Here is a 26,074-nt window from a genome sequence, read left to right as displayed (position 1 = left end):
TGTAGTGATATTGATATTGTTTGCTCCTCTGCTTCTCTGCATAGCAAATGAAAACAATGTCAACTATGAATGAAGGCGAATATTTTTGACCCAGGATAATGTGCCAGGATCTAATCTGCATCAATCAGGGAACTTCAGAGAGAAGTTCCCTGAAAATGGGCTCCAGCCTGAGTCCAAAAGCTCAGAAGACAAAATCTCTGGTCCCGGTGACCGACCCAAATTGGATCCGGCAATACCAACTATTCCCATTTCAGTTTGTTTGCTTCCAAGAGGGAAGCAGAGAAAATGGAGCACCAACATCTCCATCACTGAGCAGAAAATACAAGACGACATAGGGCAATGGACAGCTTCATCTCTCATCCCACTTCAGTCTGACTGAAGCTCCTGAGGGAGGAAAGAAAAACGAGAATGCCACAAGCTGTCTTACAGCGGCATCAACAAGCAAGCCCAGACACCAGCTTCCTTCAGCAGCTAGGAATAAAAGACCTCTGCTTTCAAAATAAAATGCCCAGACCTGTCTTTTCACCTGCCTTAAGCATGCACTTTCTGGTGTATTCAGCTGGAAGTGACCGCAGTGCATTCATGCCATTTTTGCAGGATGACCAGCTCCAAATTTTATTGCTTGATCCTCAAAAGCCACATCACAGATCTACTTTCAAGTGTTAAGGCCCTTTCATTTATGTCACAAGAGCATCCCTTCATTTTTAACTTTTGATGTTATTTATAGCTTCAGCCAAATGCCAAACATATTTTAAAATAGCAAAAGGAATAAGGGCTGTGTGTAAGAGTGCACACATGCATACGCACACATAGAAACAAAACATGCAAGTTGAGTTAGTATCTGGGACAGATGAGTGAGTGTCTGGAAAAAGTTGCAAAATAGGCCTATATCTGAGAAGGTGGGATAAAATCAAAGTGTACTTCAAGAGCTATGCTGATAAACCAGAAATCACAGTTAAGTGGCATTTTAATGTATCAGAGCATATTTAGGGGCAATCACCAAAATGAATCAGATAAATAAATACATTGCTAGAAATTTATGAAGAGTTTACCTAACAGGAATGTGGATTTCTTAGACAACCAGGTTTTTTTAATGAATCATTGAAAAAAATGGAATAAGTTGGTATGTATTGACAAGTATTTCCCACTTATCGACTCATTTTTGCCTCAGAGTAGAAAATATGCAAATGTTTTGGTTATATTACATGATCAAAGAGCAAGTACTGTCCAGTAGTAGCCTATGAGCTATGTGGTCATGTCAAACTTACAGACACTGTTTCCCCATCAGCAGGAACTGAACCTATATCTTTCAATATATAAATGTATATAGGGTACTCTCTAGTCCTTGCAGAATTGTTTTCTAAGCCTGTTGCTCTAGGGGCTAAAGAGTCTTTGGCCAAATGACAATAGCAAATACATGAGCACCTATCCAGCTGTGTACAGAATGGTGTTGTTTGCAAGAGGCCAGGAAAGGCTCTTTAATTCCTGATTATCCATCAAGAGGGATGCAATATAAGTTCCTCCTGGCACACCAATAGTCCTTCACAGGCCATGAAACAACATCTGGGGCTGGAAGGCACAGTGGTTCTTTCTAGATTATAAAGCAAAAGCAAATTATGACAGAGCCAGCATGGGAAGGCATTCATACTTGTAGGTTTCCATTTAGCCCCAGTGGGGAAGGGAATATTAAAGAGAAGAATGAATGACAAGCCAGATGATCCTCAGACGCATTTTAAAGCCACAATGCAAAATGTCTGCTTTGCTGGACCTTGTGACTGAACACTAAAAATATGACCTAAGCTGAAATGGGAAGGACTCTATAGATGGATAAAAATGTCAAATTCAGTCTAAACATCTGGCTGACTATGTAACCAACTATTACAGCACAGAATGTGTCCAGATGTCAGTTTCCATGTGTTAGGAATATGGTTCAAAAAAAAAGAACATTTAAGGATCTGAAGTTGCACAATCGAGTTCATTTTTGGAAAAAATGAAAACATCTGGACATTCCTCCACAAACGTCTATGGAGATTCTCAGTCATCCAGGTCATGGTTGTCTCAAACGTGCTTTCTCAAGAAGCAACTGGACTTCCTTGTTTTTCTTTGAAGTCATTTCGCTTCACATCCATTTGCACTCGTCAGGTGACCCTGAGGTCACAGATAAACCCCCAAGTGGCTTCAACGGCTCTCTAAAAGAATGCAAATGACCAGCTGTCTGTAAGGAATATAAATCCTTCCATTCCCCACCATTCAGTCAGAGCTGAAGAAGCTTCTTGGATGAGAAGCGAAACATCTTCAAGGAAAAACAAGAAAGTCCAGTTGCTTCTTGAAAAAGCACCTTTGGGATTCCTCCACAAAATGGATACTTGACAGTCATATCTTTGGAATGCCATCCCCAGAAGGAACAAAGACAGGACACTGTATAAACATATGTTCAAATGAAGCATTAATCTGATTGCGTTTTCAACAAAATAATGATTTTCTCAATGGAGTCCAAAAGATCCAAAATATTTTTTTGTTGAATAACATGTAATCTACTGAGGTTTTTTCATATTCTTATTGTTCTGTACCAGCCTGCTACCGGCCCTGCAGAAAAGGCAGGGACAACCCCTTTTACAAGAAGGCAAGAGGCTGGAATTACGCCTGCCAAATTTATTACCACAAAAACAAACGGAACAAGACAAACCAAGAAACAGGAGCTTTAAGAAACATGAACTATCCAAGCGGTTGCCTTCAGCAAACCAGCCCTCCCACACATTCCCCTTATATAGAGTTCAGGGTGTGGCTTCTCTGTGCCTCCTTCCAAGGAGCCCCATTGCCTTCCTCTGTTTACTCCTAATTGACTGCCTCCTGCGTCGGGCGTCCTTGAACAGGGCCAGCTGTGGGTCATCTTCATCCACACTGTCAGGCTCACACAGCTGGGTCTCCGTGGTGACCAAGTGGGAGGGGCCTGGCTGAGGGCTCTCATCAGCAAGATCTTCAACCCCCTCAGCAAGGTCTTCAACACCCCCCTCCTCCTCTGAATCGTCCGACCCAACTGCCGAACCCACAGGCTGACCCTGAATCACAACACTTATTAGCATTTCTTTGCATTGTCCCCCCAATTTTTTATTCCATTCAACCATTAAAGTTTACATATTAAATTGATCCATCACCGGCAGAATTTTATATGGAGTAAATGTAAGGGGGGGCTGTGTCACAGATTTTAATGAGCGCTTATAATAGATTAGATGCAACCAAGGCTGAAATTACTGCAGGTCCAAATTGGAACATCAATAGATATTCTAATTGTAAATCCTGCCATTGAGTTGTGCTAGGCTGATAATATTAGTCCTTTAGAATGAAAAATAATACAAACTCACCAATTTCGTCTACTCGTTGATCCAAAGTCTACACCCAAGCTTTCAATTAATTTTTTTCTGTATGATCGTGTTTTTATTCTGGGAACTGGATTATCACGTAATGTCAATTTAGTATGTGAAAAACTCTCAAAAGGGCAAAGTAGATTCCCCATGCCATGATTTTTTCTTCAGCATTAGATGGGTAAAAAAATATCCCAACTGCTGCAGAGTTTACAGAAATCATGTTATTGGCAACAAAATGAATGAATTATTTATTGACATAGATTAGCTATAGATGATTATAATGAAATGCAGCTACCTTTTATTGAAATGCTTATCAAGACATTATATTGATGTATACAAATCTGTGAATATATGTCTTGCATATTTTTCTTTTCCTTCTTTAATGCTTTATCTACAGAATTGTCCATCTTTTCCTTTGGCTTGCTTTATGCATTCAATTAATAAAAACAAAAATATTTTAAAAAATAACAATACAGACTTTAAAAGTTAGTAAAACATTGCAGTGATTTTTATCTGTGTCCCTCTGATTCAAAAATCCTGAAGCTTTTTAAGTATTCCTGGTTAAGATGACAGGAAAAAATATTCCTTTCCTTCTCCTCCCTCCTTTTTTATTTCTTTTTTCTTTTCCTGAGGCATCTGTGGCTCTCCTATGCTCTTGGCTCTTCCTTTCCATTCATCTTATTTTGCAGAAGATGGTCTGCTGAGTCAAAGCTTAAATTTTCTTTAAGTAGTGGTTGCATTTTTCACAAATGTCAATGATCTTGTATTTCTGCTCTTGTTCTCTTATGTCTTTCAGAACCACAGTTGAAAAGTCCAAAGGGGACAAATGAAATTTGAACCTGTAAATAACAATGGGAAAGTAAAAGATGAAGCATTTCCCCAAATGTGAAAAATTCCTTCCTTTTGTTTCTCATTAAACAGCAAACAAATTGAACAAACTGTACTTGAGACATATTTAGACATATCGAACACGGAAGGTCCAGTAGAGAACACTATCTTTTTTTTAGAAATAAAGATATAACTTTTTCACATTAAAAGCTTCACTTGGCTCTTGAATAACCTGTTTCAGGCCACTCCACCCTCCAAAAATAGCAAGGGGCAGACAAAGAAGGTTAAAATCTATAATTGATTACTTATTTACTTACTTATTTTTTAGTCCACCCATCTCCTTCAAGAGATATAATTTATAGTTCAGTATCAATTCAATTCCACTTATTAAATGTAGTTGATGAAGTTATTTTCCATGTATTTTGTAAATTCCCTTTGTTTACATTAAAAAATGGCAATTTGGTAGCAAGTTTAGGGAGGGACTCTGGAGGCTGCGCTCAAGGTTGTTGGTCCAGTGCTCGTTCAGCAAGCTCAGGTAGATTACTTGCTTATTTATCTGTCTTTCACTAAGGAGCCCAAGACAATAGTCAAATATAAATCCTACAAAGTTGGTTGGGCCGAGCAATGCAAGCTAGCCAGTGGTGGGATTCAGCCAGTTCACACTACTTCGGCAGAACCGGTAGCTATTTTTTTGTTGCCCAGGCCCAGAATAGTCTTCCAGAAGCACCATCCACACAGAGAACCAATTGTTCACATGTTTGAATCCCACCACTGGAGCTAGCCAATAGTCAATCACATGGTCAAGGAAAACTTACAGCTGATTTTCCTTGGTCCCCATTTATGGGTTGTGGCCACTACACCATACTGCTCATGGAAGATATTCTGCTTAAGAAGCCCTGAAGAATATAGCCAGCTAAAGCAAACCGTAAATTTCTCCCGATGTATGGCAGCTAATCGCATTCCTAAAATGGGCAAGCTGTTGCCAAGAAATGGATGTTCCAAGACAAAAAAACGTTCAGCTCAACTTGACAGAGTTTACTTTTTCATTATGGCTGTATATAGACTGAACATCAACATCTTAGGTATCAGCGAACTAAAATAGACAGGAATGGGTGAATTTAATTCAGATGACCATCAGGTATACTACTGCAGGCAAGAATCCCTCAGTAGAAATGGAATAGCCTTCATAGTCAATAAAAGAGTAGGAAAAGCAATACTGGGATACAATCCTCAAAATGACAGAATGATCTCAGTTTGAATCCAAGGCAAACCATTCAATATCACAGTAGTCCAAGTCTATGCCCCAACCACCAGTGCTGAAGAGGATGAAATTGACCAGTTCTATGAAGCCCTACAGCACCTTATAGAACTAACACCAAAAAATGATGTCCTTATCATCATGGGGGATTGGAATGCTAAAGTAGGAAGCCAAAAGATAACCGGAATAACAGGCAAGTTTGGCCTTGGAGTACAAAATGAAGCAGGGCACAGGCTGATAGAATTTTGTCAAGAGAATATGATGGTCATAGCAAACACTCTTTTCCAACAACCCAAGAGACGGCTCTACACATGGACATCACCACAGATTCAACACAGAAATCAGATTGACTTTGTGCTCTGCAGCCAAAGATGGAGAAACTCTATACAGTCAGTAAAAACAAGGTCAGGAGCTGACTGTGGCTCAGACCACGAGCTTCTCATTGCAAAGTTTAGGCTTAAACTGAAGAAAGTAGGGAAAAGCACTAGGCCACTCAGGTATGAATTAATTCATATACCTGTTGAATATACAGTAGAGGTGACGAATAGATTTAAGGAATTAGATCTGATAGACAGAGTGCCTGAAGAACTATGGACAGAGGTTCGCAACATTGTACAAGAGGTAGCAACCAAAACCATCCCAAAGAAAAAGAAATGCAAGAAAGCAAAATGGCTGACTGAGGAAGCTTTGCAAATAGCTGAGGAAAGGAGGGAAGTGAAAGGCAAGGGAGAAAAATAAAGATATGCCCAATTGAATGCAGAATTCCAGAGAATAGCTAGAAAAGATACGACTGCCTTCTTAAATGAACAGTGCAAACAAATAGAAGAAAACAATAGAATAGGGAGGACCAGAGATCTCTTCAAGAAAATTGGAGAGATGAAGGGAACGTTTAATGCAAAAATGGGCATGATAAAGGACCAAAATGGCAGGGACCTAACAGAGGCAGAAGAGATTAAGAAGAGGTGGAAAAATTACACAGAAGAACTATACAAGAATGAGCTTAACATCCCTGATAATCACGATGAGGTGGTCACTGACCTCGAGCCAGACATCCTAGAATGTGAAGTGAAGTGGGCCTTAGAAAAGCTGAGCAACAACAAAGCTAGTGGAGGTGACAGTATTCCAGCTGAGCTATTCAAAATCTTAAAAGGCGATGCAGTAAAAGTGCTACACTCAATTTGCCAGCAAATTTGGAAAACTCAACAGTGGCCACAGGATTGGAAAAGATCAGTTTACATTCCAATTCCAAAGAAAGGCAGTGCCAAAGAATTTCAAACTATCGCACCATTGCACTCATTTCTCATGCTAGTAAATTTATGCTTAAAATCCTACAAGCTAGACTCCAGCAGTATGTGGTTCGAGAACTACCAGAAGTACAGGCAGCATTTCGAAGAGGCAGAGGAACTAGAGATCAAATTGCCAACATACACTGGATCATGGAGAAAGCTAGAGAGTTCCAGAAAAACATCTACTTCTGCTTCATTGACTATGCTAAAGCCTTTGATTGCATGGATCATAACAAACTGTGGCAAGTTCTTAAAGAGATGGGCGTACCAGACCATCTTATTTGTCTCTTGAGAAACCTATATGTGGGCCAAGAAGCAACAGTGAGAACTGGACACGGAACCACTGATTGATTCAACATTGGGAAAGGAGTCCGGCAAGGCTGTATACTGTCGCCCTGCCTATTTAACTTATATGCAGAGCACATCATGAGAAAGGCAGGGCTAGATGAATCAAAAGTTGGAATTAAGATTGCCAGAAGAAATATCAACAACCTAAGATATGCAGATGATACCACTCTAATGGCAGAAAGTGAAGAAGAACTAAAGAGCCTCTTGTTGCGGGTGAAGAAGGAGAGTGCAAAAGTTGGGTTGAAACTTAACATTAAGAAAACCAAGATCATGGCATCCGGCCCTCTCAATTCCTGGCAAATAAATGGGGAAGAAATGGAGGTAGTGACAGATTTTATTTTCCTGGGCTCCAAGATCACTGCAGATGGGGACTGTAGCCAAGAAATTAAAAGACGCTTGCTCCTGGGGAGGAAAGCCATGGCAAATCTAGACAGCACACTAAAAAGCAGAGACATCACCCTGTCAACAAAAGTGCGTATAGTCAAGGCTATGGTCTTTCCAGTTGCAATGTATGGCAGTGAAAGTTGGACCATAAGAAAGGCTGAGCACCAAAGAATTGAGGCCTTTGGACTGTGGAGCTGGAGAAGACTCCTGCGAGTCCCTTGGACTGCAAGGCGATCAAACCGGTCAGTCCTAGAGGAGATCAACCCTGACTGCTCTTTAGAAGGCCAGATCCTGAAGTTGAAACTCAAATACTTTGGCCACCTAATGAGAAGGAAGGACTCACTGGAGAAGAGCCTAATGTTGGGAAAGATTGAGGGCAATAGAAGAAGGGGACGACAGAGAATGAGGTGGCTGGATGGAGTCACTGAAGCAGTAGGCGTGAGCTTAAATGGACTCCAGAAGATGGTAGAGGACAGGAAGGCCTGGAGGAACATTGTTCATAGGGTCACGATGGGTCGGACACGACTTCGCAGCTAACAACAACATAGTTCTTTACAAAGGAACATTATAGACAAAGCTCAGCCACTCCCAGGGTTCTTCAAATACCTGAACGAGGTTATATTAGCTCTGAGTTTGGCCCCATCTTCTTATTGACTGGCCAAAAGCAGCTAAATGCCAGAAAATGTATCTGCTTTTGATTAGTGTGCAATCAATACCTGGATGCTTAACTGTAGCTTTGATACATTAAATCTGATTCCAGAAGTAGAAGCTCAGCTCAGGAACTATTGAGTTACAGTTGACTTGAAAACTCTTCCTTGAACAGCTTGGCAGTTTATCATCAAAATGGCAAAAGAATATTTACAAATGTAGTCTCTTTCTCCCTTGCTTCCTATCAGGAGCTGGCAAAAATGAAACATACTTTTTTTGAAAAGGACAATGTGTCTCCTGAAATCCGAGTAAAATTAATTTGATGACTATGAATTCTATATGAACAGATATTATAAGTACATTTCCAAGGGTTTTTTTTAAAACAACAACAACAACCTCTTAGTATATATATTTAATTTCCGTGCCAATTTTAAAAGATTTGAATTAAAATAGACATTGATATCAATTCTTTAAGTGTGTATTTTATCTTTTTCTCTGAAATGGAACCGCACAATATTCAATAAGAGTTATTTCTGAATAGGCTTGCACTGTTGCCATTGCCACTTAATTAACCCAGGAGTGGGTCCTAATGAATAATCTGAGTAGACTGTTAAAATGCACAAAGTCCCTGACCTCTGCCACATGGATAAACATTGTCAAGTTGCAGTAGTGATCATGTTTTTTTCTTCTTCTGTTAATCAGCTAAAACACATTGTTTATCTATTGCTTAAATACATAAAATACATTAAAACATGTAGACTTAAACCAATTTTCTTTTTATTTCGAGGCAGTTAGGATACCGTGTATGAAACAGGCAAGTGAAGCGACACATGTGTTCAACAATCCCAAGATACTCACTGATTCCTTTCCATGGATATTTTAACTTGTTTTCAGATTATTTTAAGGAATGATACTGTAGACCAAAGTTGCTTTTCTCTGCAACTACCCACAAATAATCAGATCCATAATGCACCTGGCCTATCAGAATGTGGATTTTAAATTCTTAGTAATGCCCTTTTTTAAAAAAAAAGTCTTACCTTTAGGATGATGTATCAGTCTATCTTCTGTTTCTTAAGCTCTCAGACCAGACATGAATGTTACATTAGGACATATGTCCTATCATATATGAAGTTTTATATGACTTCCATATACATACATACATACCCTGAGAAGGGAAATTTCTGTTTTTATCTTGAATGGTGTTTTATATTGATCACAGGTAGCCAGTGACCAGTTTCATCCTATTTCAGACTTATAAGGTGTAAATGGCCACAGATCTTTCTATGGGGTTCAAAACATCTGGGAACCAAACCTGTAAGCCATAGCTTTTTAGGTGATTAGGTACCAAGGTCTGTCATAGTGAAGATCAGCTTAGGGACCACTTAGGGTCTGGTGCTCAGTGGGATTGTAGGAAGTGATATATAGAATTTACATATCCCACTTTCCTTTTCTTAAACTCTCCAGTCAGAAAGTTACTGATATTATATTACATCGTGTACCTCTGAAACTATCTGAAGGTGTTTTTTTTTAAATGCAGTTTCCTTTGCCAGTCGTGCTTGATTCTCAGGGATACTGCTCATCTCCCTTTCTTAGCCAAGGGAGCCAGCATTGTCCAAAGATGCTTCCATGGTCATGTGGACAACATGACTGTAGGCCGAGGCACAAAGAACACTGTTACCTTCCCTCCGAAGTGGTACCTATTTATCTACTTGCATTTGCATGCTTTCAAACTGCTAGTTTGGTGGGAGCTGAAGGTTTACACACAACTATTTTTGTTTTCCTCTATGAACTGAGAGATGCTATGCCTCTGAGATTTATTCATTTATCAAATGTTTATGATGTGACGTTTGGATGTTCTGGGCATCACCACTCAAAAGACACCCAATGGACATACAGTAGGAGATACATAAGAAAACAGTAGGGTAAAACATTTTTTTTTGTAGATCAACCTGATATAATTCTTCCATGTGGCAATTTTGAATCTCTAGCTAATATTTTATTATCGTATTGCTTGTTTAGTTAATCACATTGCCTTTTCCATTTGTTTATTTCTTTATTAGTGATAAATTATGCTGAAAAGGTGTCTAACAGACGCACGTGTGTCCCATTCAATAGTGCATGTGACAATAAACTGTGCATCAGACACTCCCAGGAGCTGCTATACTTGCAGACTTTTCATGACTTCCAAATCAGGGATTATCAAGCGTGTAAACTTATCAAATCAAAAACTTGTATAGAATCTGAAAGATTCTTGTTCACTTAGATCAACCCCCCATTTAGTCTGGGAAAATTAGGAGCATCATAGCATCCATAAACTGAAGGAATCTCACAACGCAAAAGAAAAGGGCTTTTAGGAAACCTACCTTTTACTACATACCCTTCTCTCTGATTCTACCCTGGGCATCCATTCTTCCAGTTCAGCATCTAAAGATGAACTTTGTATTTTCTCCGGCAATCCAGTTTGAATAGTGCAGTGCTCAATGCACATTTACCTAAAACATGGCTTAGTGTGTTGCAAGAACGCAGACAGAAACCAGAGTCTGACTAGTCTTGTCATAGCTCTGTGTGAAGTTTTGAAATGTATCTATGTCCAATATTACTGTATGTTACAAAAATTTGATACCAGGCTATGCCCCTGGAAGAAAAGCCTTGCTCTCATTGGCATAACCAAGAGGTATGAATTAGATTGATTAATTTAAAATGTTCCTTAAGTTGATTAAGAAGAACTACTAAGGTCTACAGTTCTATGATTCTTAATTTGGTTTGATGTATTTTCCTCTCTGAAGTTGGAGATAATATTTATCATTCCCTTTCCTTCTTTTCACCAGTCTCTGTACCTGGCTATTTCCAAGGTGGGGGATCAAAAAGCAGGACCTGAAGCAAATAATCAAGCCTCATTGAAGTATTTATTGTGAACAGTGTGTACTGGAGGGAGTCTCCTCCAACATAATAGTGAGAGACACAATAGTGAGCTACAAAGACACATTCCTTCCGCCAATTCGTCTATTAAACAATCCCATTCATCAGAACATTGATTTTCCTCACTAAAGTCAAGACAACTTAACCAAGGAATACCTCCAGATGATCAGGACTGGGGCAGATGAGCTTTGGACCTAAAGGATTTCAAATCCCTATCCTGTTGGGACACTTAGATAAAGAGTCAATGAACTTGTTCTGTTAGCTTCGGGCAGAGGAAAACCTTCCTCTATAACAGAAATAGGGAAAATAAATTAGGCATAGGGGGAGGAAAGGAAGGAAACCTCAGGGTCAGCCCTATCTTCTGGTAGTAGTGGATAGTGGAGGTAGAAATTGTCACCAAAGGATTGAATGTGCCATATGGCTTTCCTTACATTCCCTAAATAAGCTACTCGCTCTACCCTGCCATCTGTAGTGGCAGTGAAATTCAAATGCTGGACTACTAAGCCTCCATATGTGGAGATGGGAAAGAGAGAGAGCTTGTCTTCACCACAGGTAATGACTGAGCCTAGTGAACAAACAACACTCAACAAAGAAAGAGCAGTAGGGGTCAGTGCTCATCTCCGTTTCAAAGCCGAAGAGCCAGCGCTTGTCCGAGGACGTCTCCATGGTCATGTGGCCGGCATGACTAGATGCCAAAGGTGCACGAAACGCTGTTACCTTCCCACCGTAGTGGTCCCTATTTTTCTACTTGCATTTTTTTTACGTGCTTTCGAACTGCTAGGTTGGCTGAAGCTGGGACGAGTAACAGGCGCTCACTCTGTTACACGGCACTCGGGATTCGACCCGCCAAACTGCCAACCATCTGGTCGACAAGCTCAGTGTCCTAACCCACTGAGCCACCGCGTCCCTATGAAGAGGCAAGGGACATGCAATAGGGAGATAGGTGAACCTGTCAATTTGTCAGGTTGGGTGGTCACATCTTGATAGAAGAATGCTTCCTTCCATGTGTCAAGGAGACTCCTCACGCCCACATGGGATCAACCTGCTATTGGTGAGATTTGATAGTTGGCTGCTATTATTTCAGCTAACAGCTAATTCCTCTGCTATTTTGGCCCAGCCACCTGCTCAGCGTGTCGCTAAAGTGTCACAGTACCCTAAATCAGAAGAAGAGACTCCGCCAAGTAGTACACACCAGCAAGTGCTAATGAAGTTTATTTATTTGGAAGCAGACATCTCAGTAAAAGGGTGACAGCCCCAAGAGGCTATGAAGCTTGCCAAATGCGACACTGGGGTTTCTTTAAAAAACAAAAATGTTGCAAACTTTTTTTTAAAAGGAATCCATTCTGCTTGCTGTTTAGGATCCATAACCCTATAGAGGTTGTATTCTCTAACATACTGGGATAATCTTTTGAAATCAGGAGCTGTCTTTAAAAAAAATAAACCACTGCATCAGATGGGGCAATGACATCACCAAAGAAAGGGAACTTTTTTGCCTGCTTTTTAGCATTTTAGGCTCTGGGTTTCTTTTAAGAGCACATTAGAGACTTGAGATACCTGCTTAGAGGTATTGGAGATTTCAGAAAGAGCAGAAATGTATGACACCATCAATGAGGCAGGGCCCTGCAAAAAATTAAAGTGGGAATACATATGACCACCTCTTTTTAATTATAGAAAAGATTCTAGTTCTATGACAACTGAAAAATCCGCATAGAAACCATGGCTCTTCAGATGCTGTTGAACATGGCTAGCATCCTTCCCTTCCTATTGGCCAGGCTGTCTGAGAGGTTGAGAGCTGTACTTCAGCAATATCCGGAAGCCATCCTTATTGGCTGTTAAGATCAAATATTAAAGTTGAAGAGTAATCATTGCAAGTTGTCTAGATGATTTGCTGCTCTGGCTTGGTGTTTTGAAAAAGTATTGGAGGTTGAGGAATGTCATAGTTAAATTCAAATCATAGTTAGGCTGGGATAAAATGGGCTAACACGAAGTTAAGTAAGTTGTAGTTCATCGTGTGTAAGAGTTGTCTTCACTTATTCTGTGAAACAGACTTCAAATAAACCCATGGCACATTTATTTTGTAGCACCGTATGAGAATGGAAGAGTTATGCCTTGCTAACTCCTGTTTAGTATTTAGTGGATTCTGTCATTTCAGCCCATGAGTATTGCCATGCCCAAATATAGTTCTAAGAGCATCAGGGACAGCATTAAAATGCTCTGTGTCTGGAGATGAATTAAATTTAAAGATGAATACAATGAAAACGGAAAGATCCTCAAAATAACCATCTACAAAACAGGCACCATTCTCAGAACAGTCAGCCAGCTATAGTCACCCACCTATAATTTTTCCAGTCATGAGAGATTATTTATTCATTCATTCATTCATTCATTCATTCATTCATTCATTCATTCATTCATTTATTTTAGAAAATCTAAAAATAAAAAACCCAAAAATATAAAAACCCAATATACAAACAAGAAAAACAACCTCCACCCTGCCTGGCGACAACAATCGAATTATATCGAAGAAGTATTTTTTTTCATATACATATACATATACATATACATATACATATACATATACATATACATATACATATACATATACATATACATATACATATACATATACATATACATATACATATACATATACATATACATATACATGTACATACTTTAGCACATGTATTTTATGCAGATTCTCTCTGTCATTCACCAAAACGGGAAAGTTTAATGCTTTTCCTGCAGTTTCATTCACAGAATGAAAAATGCTGCTTAAGACTGCCCAGTGCTGTGTAATTTCCCTGAGGAGAATGATCTAAAAGCTAACCAGTGTCAGCTGCTGAGGCAAAGGGTAAGGATTTCCTGTAGAAGCCGGTTATGATAAGAGAATTAGTGAAACTGGTTTATGAAGCACTGAGTCCATTCAATATTTTGGAGGATGATTACTTCATAAATCTAGAATTTCATGGTGGCAGTGATTGACTAATTTACCAAAAACAGCAGTGGTAGATTTATTGCAAAGCAACGAATCTTTATAATAATACCGAAAAAGCATTATTCTGTGCCTGTATAAACCACCAAAAAGAAAACCAGAAAATGTAAAAAAATGTAAAAAGGAAAACAAACATCACGCTGCAGGCTAAAATGTTTGTCTAATATAGAAGAAATGAACAACAACAAAAAATATCATGGTTTATGTGGATTTTGCAGTGACAGCATATAGAGGACAATCCAAAGGTTTTCGCATTTTTATGTCCTATTCCAAATAAAATAGTAAACAATTGAAAACAAAACTCTTAATGTAATTCCAAGCTATTCAATAAGAAACTATGGTTTTCAGAGTATGAAATGATGCAAACTAAACATAAAATGCATAAGAAAAAAGAGAGCTTAAAAGTTAAAAAAATAACGACTTCCGGTGGCGACGCGACGCCGAAGACAGCCGTTTTCGGGCTGCCCGCTCCGCAGCTGTGTTTTTCCATCGTAAACAGCGCCGATCAGCTGTTTAGATGGATTTGAAGCCCCCTCCTCGGGAGAAGAGGAGGGGGTGAGGCCCCAGGTAGGGGTTGAGCTCTCCGGGGCCGCCTGAGCTGAGAGTTTGGGCGGCTGAAGGATTGAGCCCCCCCGAAGCCTGGGTTGCTCCGAGCTGCGCAGCGCCCCTGCTCCGGGATTTATGGAGCAGAGCCAGGCGTTAGCAACCACCCCTGCCAAAAGGAAATACTTTTGATTGTTAAGATGCAGGCAGAGCGGTACAGGAGGTCAAGGTGATGTGGACTCTTATCTTTACTCTCTAGCTCAATGGATTTTATAGCTTTAAAGTGAAAGTGCGCAATAAGTGAAAGTGGGGGAAGATGGCGGCTAAAACTTCTAAAGCTCTTCGGAGTGCGGGGTCTTCCCTGGTGCAACAGACCTCATTGCAAGCTTTGCTTCCTCCTGTACCTCCTCCGACATTGACACTTAAGGATTTACAAGATGCTCTTGGAAAGCATTCACAATTGATGTCTGACATGATGGATGAAAAGTTGAAAAAGCTGGAGGAGAAAATGGAGGAGAAAATGGAGAAATTGGAGAAGAAGATGGAAGAAAAGTTTAGAGCAATGAGGGTGGACATGTTGTCTATAATTGAATCTGTAGCTGAATGTGTGCAACAGCTGGATGTAAAAGTGAAGGATCTCAGTCAAAAGAACTCTATATTAGAAGCAAAGGTATTAGAAAATGAAAATATAAGGGATAAAATGGACGGAGAATTGAGCCTTGTTCAGTATCATCAGATGCAGTATGCTATTAGAATCAGGGGTTTAAAGGAGAATTGTAAAGAAGATTTAAAGCAGCTGATTTCTGAGGCTCTGGAAGGGGTATTGGGCCAGCCGGCATCTGAAATTGACGGAAATATGGACAAAATTTTTCGTGTAAATTCATGGATTGCAAGACAGAGGAAGTTACCCAGAGATGTGGTGGTCTATTTTACAAAGAGAGTAATTAGAGATGAAGTCATTCAAGCTGCTTATGATACTAAATTGGTAGTGGCTGAGCAAGAAGTCTTGGTTTTAAAAGAGATTCCTCCGAAGATTTTAAGGAGAAGGAAAGATTTTGCATTTCTTGTACAGGAACTTAAGAAATGTGATATTAAGTTTAGATGGGAGATTCCAGTTGGACTGGTGGTGACGCATGAAGGTAAAAGACATCGTCTGGTTACTGTGGCCCAGGCACGTGATTTTTATAGCAATGTGTTAAAAGCAACCCCCCCTATCATTTTTGGAAGCTGTAAAGGGATACGGCGAGGGAAAGCTTCAAGATGTTGCAGATAGACAGATAGAGGACAATGGTGTTGGAGGGGATCAAGATACAGTTTCATCGGATGTTGCAGGAGGCCAGAGGATGACGCGTGCCGCCCTAAGAAGAGCGAGACGAGAGCAAGAGCAAGACCAGCAGAAAGTTATGGAATCTCCAAAGTGTACTTACAGTGAAGATGTGGGAGGGGCGCGGTCCAAAGAAGTTTTTGGGGTCATGACAGACGTGCTCCAAAAGCTTTGGGGCGTTAAGATTGGTGATTAAATTTTTAAATTAGAATGTCAATGGATTAAATTTATCATAGAGGAGAAAGAAAGTTTTTTTTTAATATTTAACACAATTTAAGATTGATGTTATTTGCTTGTTAGAAAAGTATATTAGGGTTATGGACTAAAAGTATGTGCTGAACTAAGAATGGGTATGCAAGCTCCTAATTAACAACAAGTTGTCTTACAGACTGCTTAAACCTTTTTTTTCTACTCTTTTTATTAACTGCGAGACATTTGGCGTGATACATGCAAGAATTATTTTTGATCATGGTTTAGTTTGGTTGGAGATTATTAAGGTTAATAGAGATAGGCGCTTTTGGCGCGTAACTGAGAATTTGTTTAAATTAGAGAAAGGTTGGAGAATGTAAATAGTAGGTGAAAGGTTTTTTTTTTTAAATTAATATGAATAAGGACTGGGATTAAGAAAATCTATTCTAAGTAAAGCTCTTTTTCTGTTTTCCTCTTTTTCTTTTTTACTTTATTTGTAATATTAATATTGTTTGTATTCATTTTACATGAGCTAGAGGGAGATAGAATTAATAGTTTATTGCTGATAACATAGGGGTGCTTATGTTTGTTTTTTGATTTTATACCCTGTATTTAGCTCTGGGAAGTCGGGGGGGGGAGGAGGGAATGGGGGAGAGGGATAGGGAGGGTTGGGTGGGGGTGGGGGAGGGGGGGATTAAAGCCAAAATGTATTGTAAAACTTTTTAAATAAAAAAATAAAAAATAAAAAAAACATATGATATACAACAAAAAACCTTAAAATAATATTTTTCTACAATAATTAATATAATACTGTCAATATTTGTGTGTCCATATATATCCATGGAAAGTTGGTCAATTCTGAAAACTGAGTTAATATTTGTCAAACTTCCCCCTTTGATTAAGTTGTCAGTATGCACAATATATATATATATATATATATATATATATATATATATATATATATATATATATATATATATATATATATATATATATATATATATATATATATATATATATATATATTAACAAACAAATGAACACTGGGATAGAATTAAAAACTAAAACAGTTTTTATTGCTGAAAAATCAAGCTTTCGTTGGCCAACTGCCAACGTCATCAGGATGGAGATGCTGGGGTGGGGAGATTCCGTTTATACTGTTGGTGTCTGCACTCTGCTCATGGAGCATGCTCAGATCTGTTTGTTGAGGTCTGCCGTATTTCTTTGAGTTGTCGCGCATCCGTTTTTGGGATGTATTTGTCTCTGGGTATCTGTTGTTAAAAGTGAATTGTTTATAGCTCCATGTGTTGTAGCCATAACCCTGGTCATTGTCCGTGTTCTCATGCCAGGGATCTTAAATGGTTGTTGCTCTTCTTCCTTGTGTTCGACATTGCAGAGTGGTTGTGTGCTGGTGCAACCTTGGATTTGATGCAATGAGATAATTTGTGAATTCTTGCGCTGTTTGGGAAGAGCAACGACGTGCGCGACATGAAGACAAACAGCGCAAGAATTCACAAATTATCTCATTGCATCAAATCCAAGGTTGCACCAGCACACAACCACTCTGCAATGTCGAACACAAGGAAGAAGAGCAACAACCATTTAAGATCCCTGGCATGAGAACACGGACAATGACCAGGGTTATGGCTACAACACATGGAGCTATAAACAATTCACTTTTAACAACAGATACCCAGAGACAAATACATCCCAAAAACGGATGCGCGACAACTCAAAGAAATACGGCAGACCTCAACAAACAGATCTGAGCATGCTCCATGAGCAGAGTGCAGACACCAACAGTATAAACGGAATCTCCCCACCCCAGCATCTCCATCCTGATGACGTTGGCAGTTGGCCAACGAAAGCTTGATTTTTCAGCAATAAAAACTGTTTTAGTTTTTAATTCTATCCCAGTGTTCATTTGTTTGTTAATTTTAACATGCCTGGGATTCGTATTTTTAATCTTATCAAGGAATATATATATATATATATATATATATATATATATATATATATATATATATATATATATATATATATATATATATATATATATCAATCCTATATCATCTGGAATCATATTGTCCAATCTTGCCTTTCTGTTCATAAAGAGTCAATTCAAAGGGGGAAGTTTGACAAATGTTATTAACTCAGCTTTCAGAATTGACCAACTTTCCGTGGATAATCACCTTTCTTGCAACAGCCAATAATATATCCAAAGCTCTTCAAAAGTGAACAAATTTCAAACTGGAAATTCAATGTTACATGAATACCGTGACCTCAGCTTCCTGTGTAGGACCTTCTACAAGATAGTAGACCAACTCAGGATTGACTCAGCCTTCCATCCTTCTGAGGTTGGTAAAATGAGGCCCTCATTATTGGGGGCAATTGCTGATTCTGTAAACCTCTTAGAGAGGTCTGTAAAGCAGTGTGAAGCGGTATATAAGTCTAAGTGCTATTGCACTTAGATGGATCTGTTTTGGTATATGACAGGGCATAAGGGAGAGGTCAAATGAGTGAGAAGTTGAGTGTAGCTGCAGCCTAAATGCAGAATACAAGATATTGATACAGCAATTCCCAGAAAATGAAATAAGTAGAAAGATACCTTTTTTCTAACTAGGGATCAAGGAACAAAAGAGAGATTAAGAAGGACATTTCAGCATAGGTTTTGGACATTGTATGGGATCAAGGAAACACAAGGAATGGTTGTTAAAATAAGTTAACTTTTATTTGGACTGGGGAAATTTTTTTTGCCTTGTTCTACCTTAAGAAGATAAAAAAAAATTATAGTACTGCTCATAGTAAACAAGCTCATCAGGGAAGCACATTTTGCTGAGTTCTGCATGCAGAGATGTAGTATAGTCCAGGCTTTTTACTACCAGAGCTAAGCCTCCTTCTGTGTAATGTTCTCAATTAAATTGAACCATGGCTGCCTCTGAATCGTTTTAACTGCCACAAACTCTGCTAGGAAGGTAAGATGAAGTGGGGATTTCTGGCAGCCAAGAACAGATTTGGAAACAAAACAGAATCCACTGAGTGGCCTTAAGCATCATGATGGCTTATCTCTACGCATGTAGTTCTTAATGCGTGAAACATCCCACAGTTTGCATATGGAGCAGTGCATAGACATTGCCAAAAAAAGGATGATAAGAAAAAAAAACATGCAATGTTTGCATACTGTACACTGATTTATCTCTATATATGTTTTAAATAAAGAATTGCAAAAATTTCATCATGGTAAGGAAAACTATAGGAGTGTTTGGTCATTATGAAGTGTTGGTGGTCCACCTTGCTTCCTCTTTCTTTGATTGGCCTTTTTGCTTTAAACTGGATTTGAGTGGGATAGTTCAAAGAGAAAATGTCTTCTATAAAGATGTCCTCTGTACGGTAGGGCAGAGGGCTTTCCTGTTTAAAACATTGTTCTTCCATTCTTGGGAATACATGTGTTCATTCTGGATATAATAAAAAATGGTAGCCTAGGCAAGAAAGGGAAAGCATAGTGCCATGGTGGTGCAGTGGTTAGAATGCAGTATTGCAGGCTAATTCTGCCGACTGCCAACAGTTCAATTCTGATGGGCTCAATAATAATAATAATAATAATAATAATAATAATAATAATAATAATAATAATAATAATAATAATAATAATAATAATATAATAATAATAATAATAATAATAATAATAATAATAATAATAATAATAATAATAATAATAATTTTATTTATATACCGCCCTTCTCCCGGAGGACTCAGGGCGGTGAACAGGGCAAGCATAAAAAATAGAGATACAAAAGTTAAAAAGGATTAAATATATGCCCAACTAAAAACAGTAAATACAAATATTAAAATAACAATAATCCCCCCATCCCCCATCAGGCCAGGCCGGCTTGTTCAAATAAGAATGTCTTTAGATTGCGACGGAAGGAGCGAAGGTCGGGCGCCATCCGGAGCTCAACCGGTAACCGATTCCATAGCTCCGGGGTGCCCACAAAGAAGGACCTCCCCCTGGGGGCCACCAATCAACATTCTCTGATCTGTGGCACCCTGAGGAGGTCCTCTCTGTGGGAACGCACAGGGCGGAGGGAAGTTGATGCCGGCAGCAGGTGTTCCCTAAGGTACTCCGGACCCATGCCATGTAGGGCCTTAAACACCATTACCAGTACCTTGAATCTCACCCGGAAGACAACTGGCAACCAATGCAGCTCACGGAGCAGAGGTGTAACATGGGAGTATCGGGAGACTCCCAACACAACTCTCGCGGCTGCATTCTGTACCAGTTGTAGCCTCCGAGTGGTCCTCAAGGGCAGCCCCATGTAGAGAGCATTGCAGTAGTCTAGACGAGAGGTCACGAGCGCGTGAGTGACCGTACATAAGTCATCCCGGTCTAGATAGGGCCGCAACTGGTGCACCAGGCGAACCTGGGCGAAGGCCCCCCTAGTCACAGCCACTATGTGGTCTTCCAGAGTGAGCCGTGAATCTAGGAGGACTCCCAAGTTGCGAGCCCTATCTACGAGTTGCGAGTCAAGATTGACTCAGCCTTCCATCCTGCTGAGGTCTGTAAAATGGGGACCCAGATTGTTGGGGGCAATATATGCTGACTCTGTAAACCGCTTAGGGAGGGTTGTAAAGCACTATGAAGCGGTATATAAGTCTAAGAGCTATTGCTATTGCTATCATCTAAATTCTACATTTGACATTTTTCAGCAATATATGATACAGTACAGACATTTCTCTTATTGAACTTTACCCTTGTACTCTGCCTTTACGTGAGACTATAAAGTGGATGGGAGCTCAACCTTCACACCTGTCCTCATATGCTCCTCAAAGATGTTGTATTTTTGCTCTCTAGAACTAGGGCAGCTTGCTGATACTAGCTCTACTACGGGCATTTTTCCAGCACAGCTGTACTTTGGAGCTTGTGCTGGAACTCTGTACAGTATATTCCTGCACTATATGCATGTGCTACTGTCTATCATTTGTATGTGCAAAACTAAGCTATCTGGAGGAACAGACACATTCTGATTACAGATAAACAGAGCAGAGATGTGAAGCACTGCCATTCATTTGGAACCTTCAAAACCAGCAGAGATAAATGGAAAGGCCAAACTACAAAGCAAGCCCCTGTCTCTTGGTGCACCTTTTAAATGGAGCTTTCCTCCCTTAGAAGTGCAGAAATTTGGCATCAAGACGAGAAAGGCATCAGTTGAAGAAGGAAGGCTAAATGCAGCTCAGCTTTCTAGTGAAAAAAACACACACAACAACAGCTTACTGGAAAGCACAGGTGGCTCTCTGAAATTAATTTCATTTTTCTGGCACCAGAACCTGTACAGCATTTATGCTGTATGCCTTCAGACTTGCAGTAATTGAACCTAAAATGATTTTGAAAGATTCAAAAGGGCATCATTACAATAACTTCATCAGGCTGAAAAAACCGGGGGGGGGGAATCAAGTTCTGGGATATTACAGTATTTGAAGGGATTAAAGATAAGGATTGTTAAAAGGAAAAGGAAGGAATTAAAAGTTGGTTTATTTGATCAAAATTAAAACAAAATTAAAAAATTATTCCTGGTAACACTCAATGGACTTTTGCTCATCAGGACTGAATAACAATGTTTTTTTAAAGGATTTGTTTATATAAAGTGATGCCAGGGTGCCTCCTCCTTCAGTTTCTAAAGTAATTCTGCTTTGGGCAGTGGGAGAACCTAGGATCTTTGTTCAAACTCTCCACCTCTAATTTCAGGCCTCCAGATTAGTCTCTGGCTTGAAGGAGAGCTAGATGAGAGCAATTAGCAGCTGATTATAGTGGCTCTTTTTCTACGGTGGCCTGTGACACTCATGGTTCAAAGCAACTTGGGCAAACTGATGCAGTGAAGATTGCACTGAGAAAATGGCTTATGAAACCCAGCCCTGATGCGTCTCGGCAGTGCAGTGACTTGTGGATGCTTTTCCAGAAAATGTGAAAAGGAAGCATTCCCTGCAAAGAAAATCAGTACAATGTCCTCTGGCTGCAAGCCATACAGTAATTAAGGCAGTTGGGATTTGCCTAGCGTTTCTCAATCTTAGCAACTTTAAACACGCAGCTTGAGGAATTTGGGGACTTGAAGTCCATACAACTTAAAGCAGCCATGGTTGAGAAATACTGCTATATTAGTTTAGTTTAATGCTGGCTCACAGAGGGGAGGACAACACTAAGTAGGCTACAGTGAAGAACCCGCTTTCTGTGTTAAAGGTCCGAACATAGTTTTATTTATATTTTGTGCTCAAGTGAATAAATTAGAATACTGACTATTTAGGAATTAATTTGTTCACATACCTTGCAGTCATTGCAAATTAACCCTAGTTTGAGGGGGTGAGGATTGAGTAAAATAGATGTAATAAGTGTATTTTAGTGCTTTGAAACCAAAAGAAGCCCTAAAAATAAATTCTAGTGTTTTAATATCCAGATTGATTTCATTTGGGAATCATTTACATTAGATCGCTTTACTGATATTTTACCTTGATGACCTGATGTTCATGGGTGGAAACATAACTGTCAACCAAATGGAAAATGGGCATTAGTTAGCAAGTAAAATGAATCTCACTGGAATAGGCTTCGACTGTATTACTCTGTGACCTTGCCTAGTGAAGTGCTGTTTACTAGTTTCAAATCCTTCCCTATGGAAAACTAAACCAAAGATAAAGTGTTGGAGAAGAATGCTCAAGTTCGAAAACTAGCAGTAAATTTTAAAAACAAACTATAGCTTTATTCCCTGTAGATTTGCTCGATGTTTGGTCTACAGTGAAAGGACTCTCTTCAGACAACATATAAGTAAGATTCTGAGGGTGAAGTCTGATGTGTCGTGTGTGTGTGTGTGTGTGTGTGTGCGTGTGTGTGTGTGTTTAATGAAGCAGGAATGGTGTTCTGAACCCTGATTTTTGCTGGAGTAGAGATTTTAATTCTTTCCTGTAAATCACGGGTGTCAAACTCTCCACGTCACATGACGTTTCGCGATGTATCGTGACTTTTTTTGCATTGCCGGAGCTGGGGTGGGCGTGGCCTCTGTATGATGCAACCGCCCTGCAGGCTGGCAGTTTCACACCCCTGCGTGTACGTCATCGGGAACATCATCAAGATGCCATAAACATGCTTCTTCTATAGAGCAAAAGGCAGCTTTAGGAACTTCATTTGGATCAGGAACACTAAGAAGAGTATCACCCTGATTTCCCCCCCTATATTACTGTACTTTGAATTATGAAGAGATATCTGGACTGACACTGGAAAGAAACTTAAAATGTTAAAGTGCGCAGGAATGTGGGTTGCCAGTGCTTTTTTTGTAAAAGAAAAAGGTGCCGGAACTCACACATGTCATACAACCCGCCTTGCCTACTCTACAAGGTTCCACCCAAAAAAGGTGCCGGAACTCCGTTCTGAGCGTTCTATGAGAAAAAAAGCCCTGTGGGTTGCACAGTATAGTTAATCAGGTCTTCCCAATTGAGTGCTTCAATGATTGACCATCCTAGCTGGGAATTCTGGGTACTGTAAACCAACCTATTTGGAGGGCACTCACTTAGGAAAATTTAACTCCTAGTAGTTGGAAGCCTTGGCTAAAAACAGTGATACCTAATTCTGAGCAAGTATGCACAAGAACAGGCATTGAGCAATGGCTTAGTTTTTTAAAAAAGGTGTTGGTTTAAATTTAATATATACTTGTTTTTTAACTAAGTTTCAAATTTACTGTTATATTGCTGTTATTTGGAGTTTGCAGCAGTGTCTCAGTAGTTGGAAGTCTTCATTCTGGAGAAATATAATGTTTTTTCTATTTAATGCAGTAATCTTTTAAATACATATTTAAAGTCAAAATTAACACATACTAATTTTTCCAACCCCTTCATGGATTACTTACTGCCTTGTTGTGGCGAAGGGGCTTGCGTAATTCAATGAAGCTATGAGCTATGCTGTGCAGGGCCACCCAAGACAGACAGGTCATAGCAGAGAGTTCTGACAAAATGTGACCCACTGGAGAAGGAAATGGCAACCCACTCCAGTATCTTTGCCATGAAAACCCTATGGACAGTACCAAAAGGCAAAAGGATATGACACTGGAAGATGAGCCCCTCACGTCGGAAGGTGTCCAATATGCTACTGGGGAAGAGCAAAGGGCTAGTACTAGTAGTGCCAGAAAGAATGAAGCGACTGGGCCAAAGCCGAAAGGACGTTCAGCTGTGGATGTATCTGGTGGTGAAAGGAAAGTCCGATGCTGTAAAGATTTTTTCTCCATAGGAACCTGGAATGTAAGATCCATGAATTAAGGCAGGTTGGATGTGGTTAAACGAGAGATGACAAGACTGAACATCAACATCTTAGGAATCAATGAACTAAAATGGACAGGAATGGGTGAATTTAATTCAGATGACCATCAGGTATACTACTGCGGGCAAGAATCCCTCAAAAGAAATGGAGTAGCCTTCATAGTCAATAAAAGAGTAGGAAAAGCAATCCTGGGATACAATCCCCAAAATGACAGAATGATCTCAGTTCAAATCCAAGGCAAACCATTCAATATCACAATAGTCCAAGTCTATGCTCCAACCACCGGTGCTGAAGAGGATGAAATTGACTGGTTCTATGAAGCCCTACAGTACCTTATAGAACTAACACCAAAAAATGATGTCCTAATCATCATGGGGGATTGGAATGCTAAAGTAGGAAGCCAAAAGATAACCGGAATAACAGGCAAGTTTGGCCTTGGAGTACAAAATAAAGCAGGACACAGGTTGATAGAATTTTGTCAAGAGAATATGATGGTCATAGCAAACACTTTTTTCCAACAACTCAAGAGATGGCTCTACACATGGACATCACCAAACGGTCAACACAGAAATCAGATTGACTATGTGCTCTGCAGCCAAAGATGGAGCAGCTCTATACAGTCAATAAAAACAAGACCAGGAGCTGACTGTGGCTCATACCATGAGTTCTCGTCGCAAAGTTTAGGCTTAAACTGAAGAAAGTAGGGAAAAGCACTAGGCCACTCAGGTATGAATTAAATCATATCCCTGTTGAATATACAGTAGAGGTGACAAATAGATTTAAAAAATTAGATCTGATAGACAGAATGCCTGAGGAACTATGGACAGAGGTTTGCAACATTGTACAAGAGGTAGCAACTAAAACCATCCCAAAGGAAAAGAAATGCAAGAAAGCAAAATGGCTGACTGAGGAAGCTTTGCAAATAGCTGAGGACAGGAGGGAAGCAAAAGGCAAGGGAGACAAAGAAAGATATGCCCAATTGAATGCGGAATTCCAGAGAATAGCTAGAAGAGATAAGAATGCCTTCTTGAATGAACAGTGCAAAGAAATAGAAGAAAACAATAGAATAGGGAGGACCAGAGATCTCTTCAAGAAAATTGGAGAGATGAAGGAAATGTTTCATGCAAAAATGGGCATGATAAAGGACCAAAATGGCAGGGACCTAACAGAGGCAGAAGAGATTAAGAAGAGGTGGCAAAATTGCACAGAAGAACTATACAAGAATGAGTTTAACGTCCCTGATAACCATGATGAGGTGGTCATTGACCTCGAGCCAGACATGGTAGAATGTGAAGTGAAGTGGGCCTTAGAAAAACTGAGCAACAACAAAGCTAGTGGAGGTGACAGTATTCCAGCTAAGCTATTCAAAATCTTAAAAGACGATGCAGTAAAAGTGCTACACTCAATTTGCCAGCAAATTTGGAAAACTCAACAGTGGCCACAGGATTGGAAAAGATCAGTTTACATTCCAATTCCAAAGAAAGGCAGTGCCAAAGAATGTTCAAACTATCACACCATTGCACTCATTTCACATGCTAGTAAAGTTATGCTTAAAATCCTACAAGCTAGACTCCAGCAGTATGTGGATCGAGAACTACCAGAAGTACAGGCAGGATTTCGAAGAGACAGAGGAACTAGAGATCAAATTGCCAACATACGCTGGATCATGAGAAAGCTAGAGAGTTCCAGAAAAA

General features: G+C 39.6%; 1 protein-coding gene across 2 annotated transcripts in view; it reads left to right on the top strand.

Moving 5' to 3' along the window:
• Positions 1 to 4,348, top strand: part of F13A1 (coagulation factor XIII A chain) — a 127,728-nt gene extending 123,380 nt beyond the window's left edge. For both annotated transcript variants that reach the window (XM_081324191.1, XM_081324190.1), the window contains one exon: positions 4,162 to 4,348. In XM_081324191.1, coding sequence (XP_081180317.1) covers positions 4,162 to 4,195 — 34 coding nt within the window. In that variant the 3' untranslated portion in view covers positions 4,196 to 4,348. The remainder of the gene's footprint in view (positions 1 to 4,161) is intronic.
• Positions 4,349 to 26,074: the final 21,726 nt, after the last annotated feature.

Source organism: Vipera berus, assembly GCF_964194415.1.
Source record: "Vipera berus genome assembly, chromosome: 3".
NCBI classification, from domain to species: Eukaryota; Metazoa; Chordata; class Lepidosauria; order Squamata; family Viperidae; genus Vipera; species Vipera berus.
This window is presented reverse-complemented; position numbering and strand designations above follow the sequence as displayed.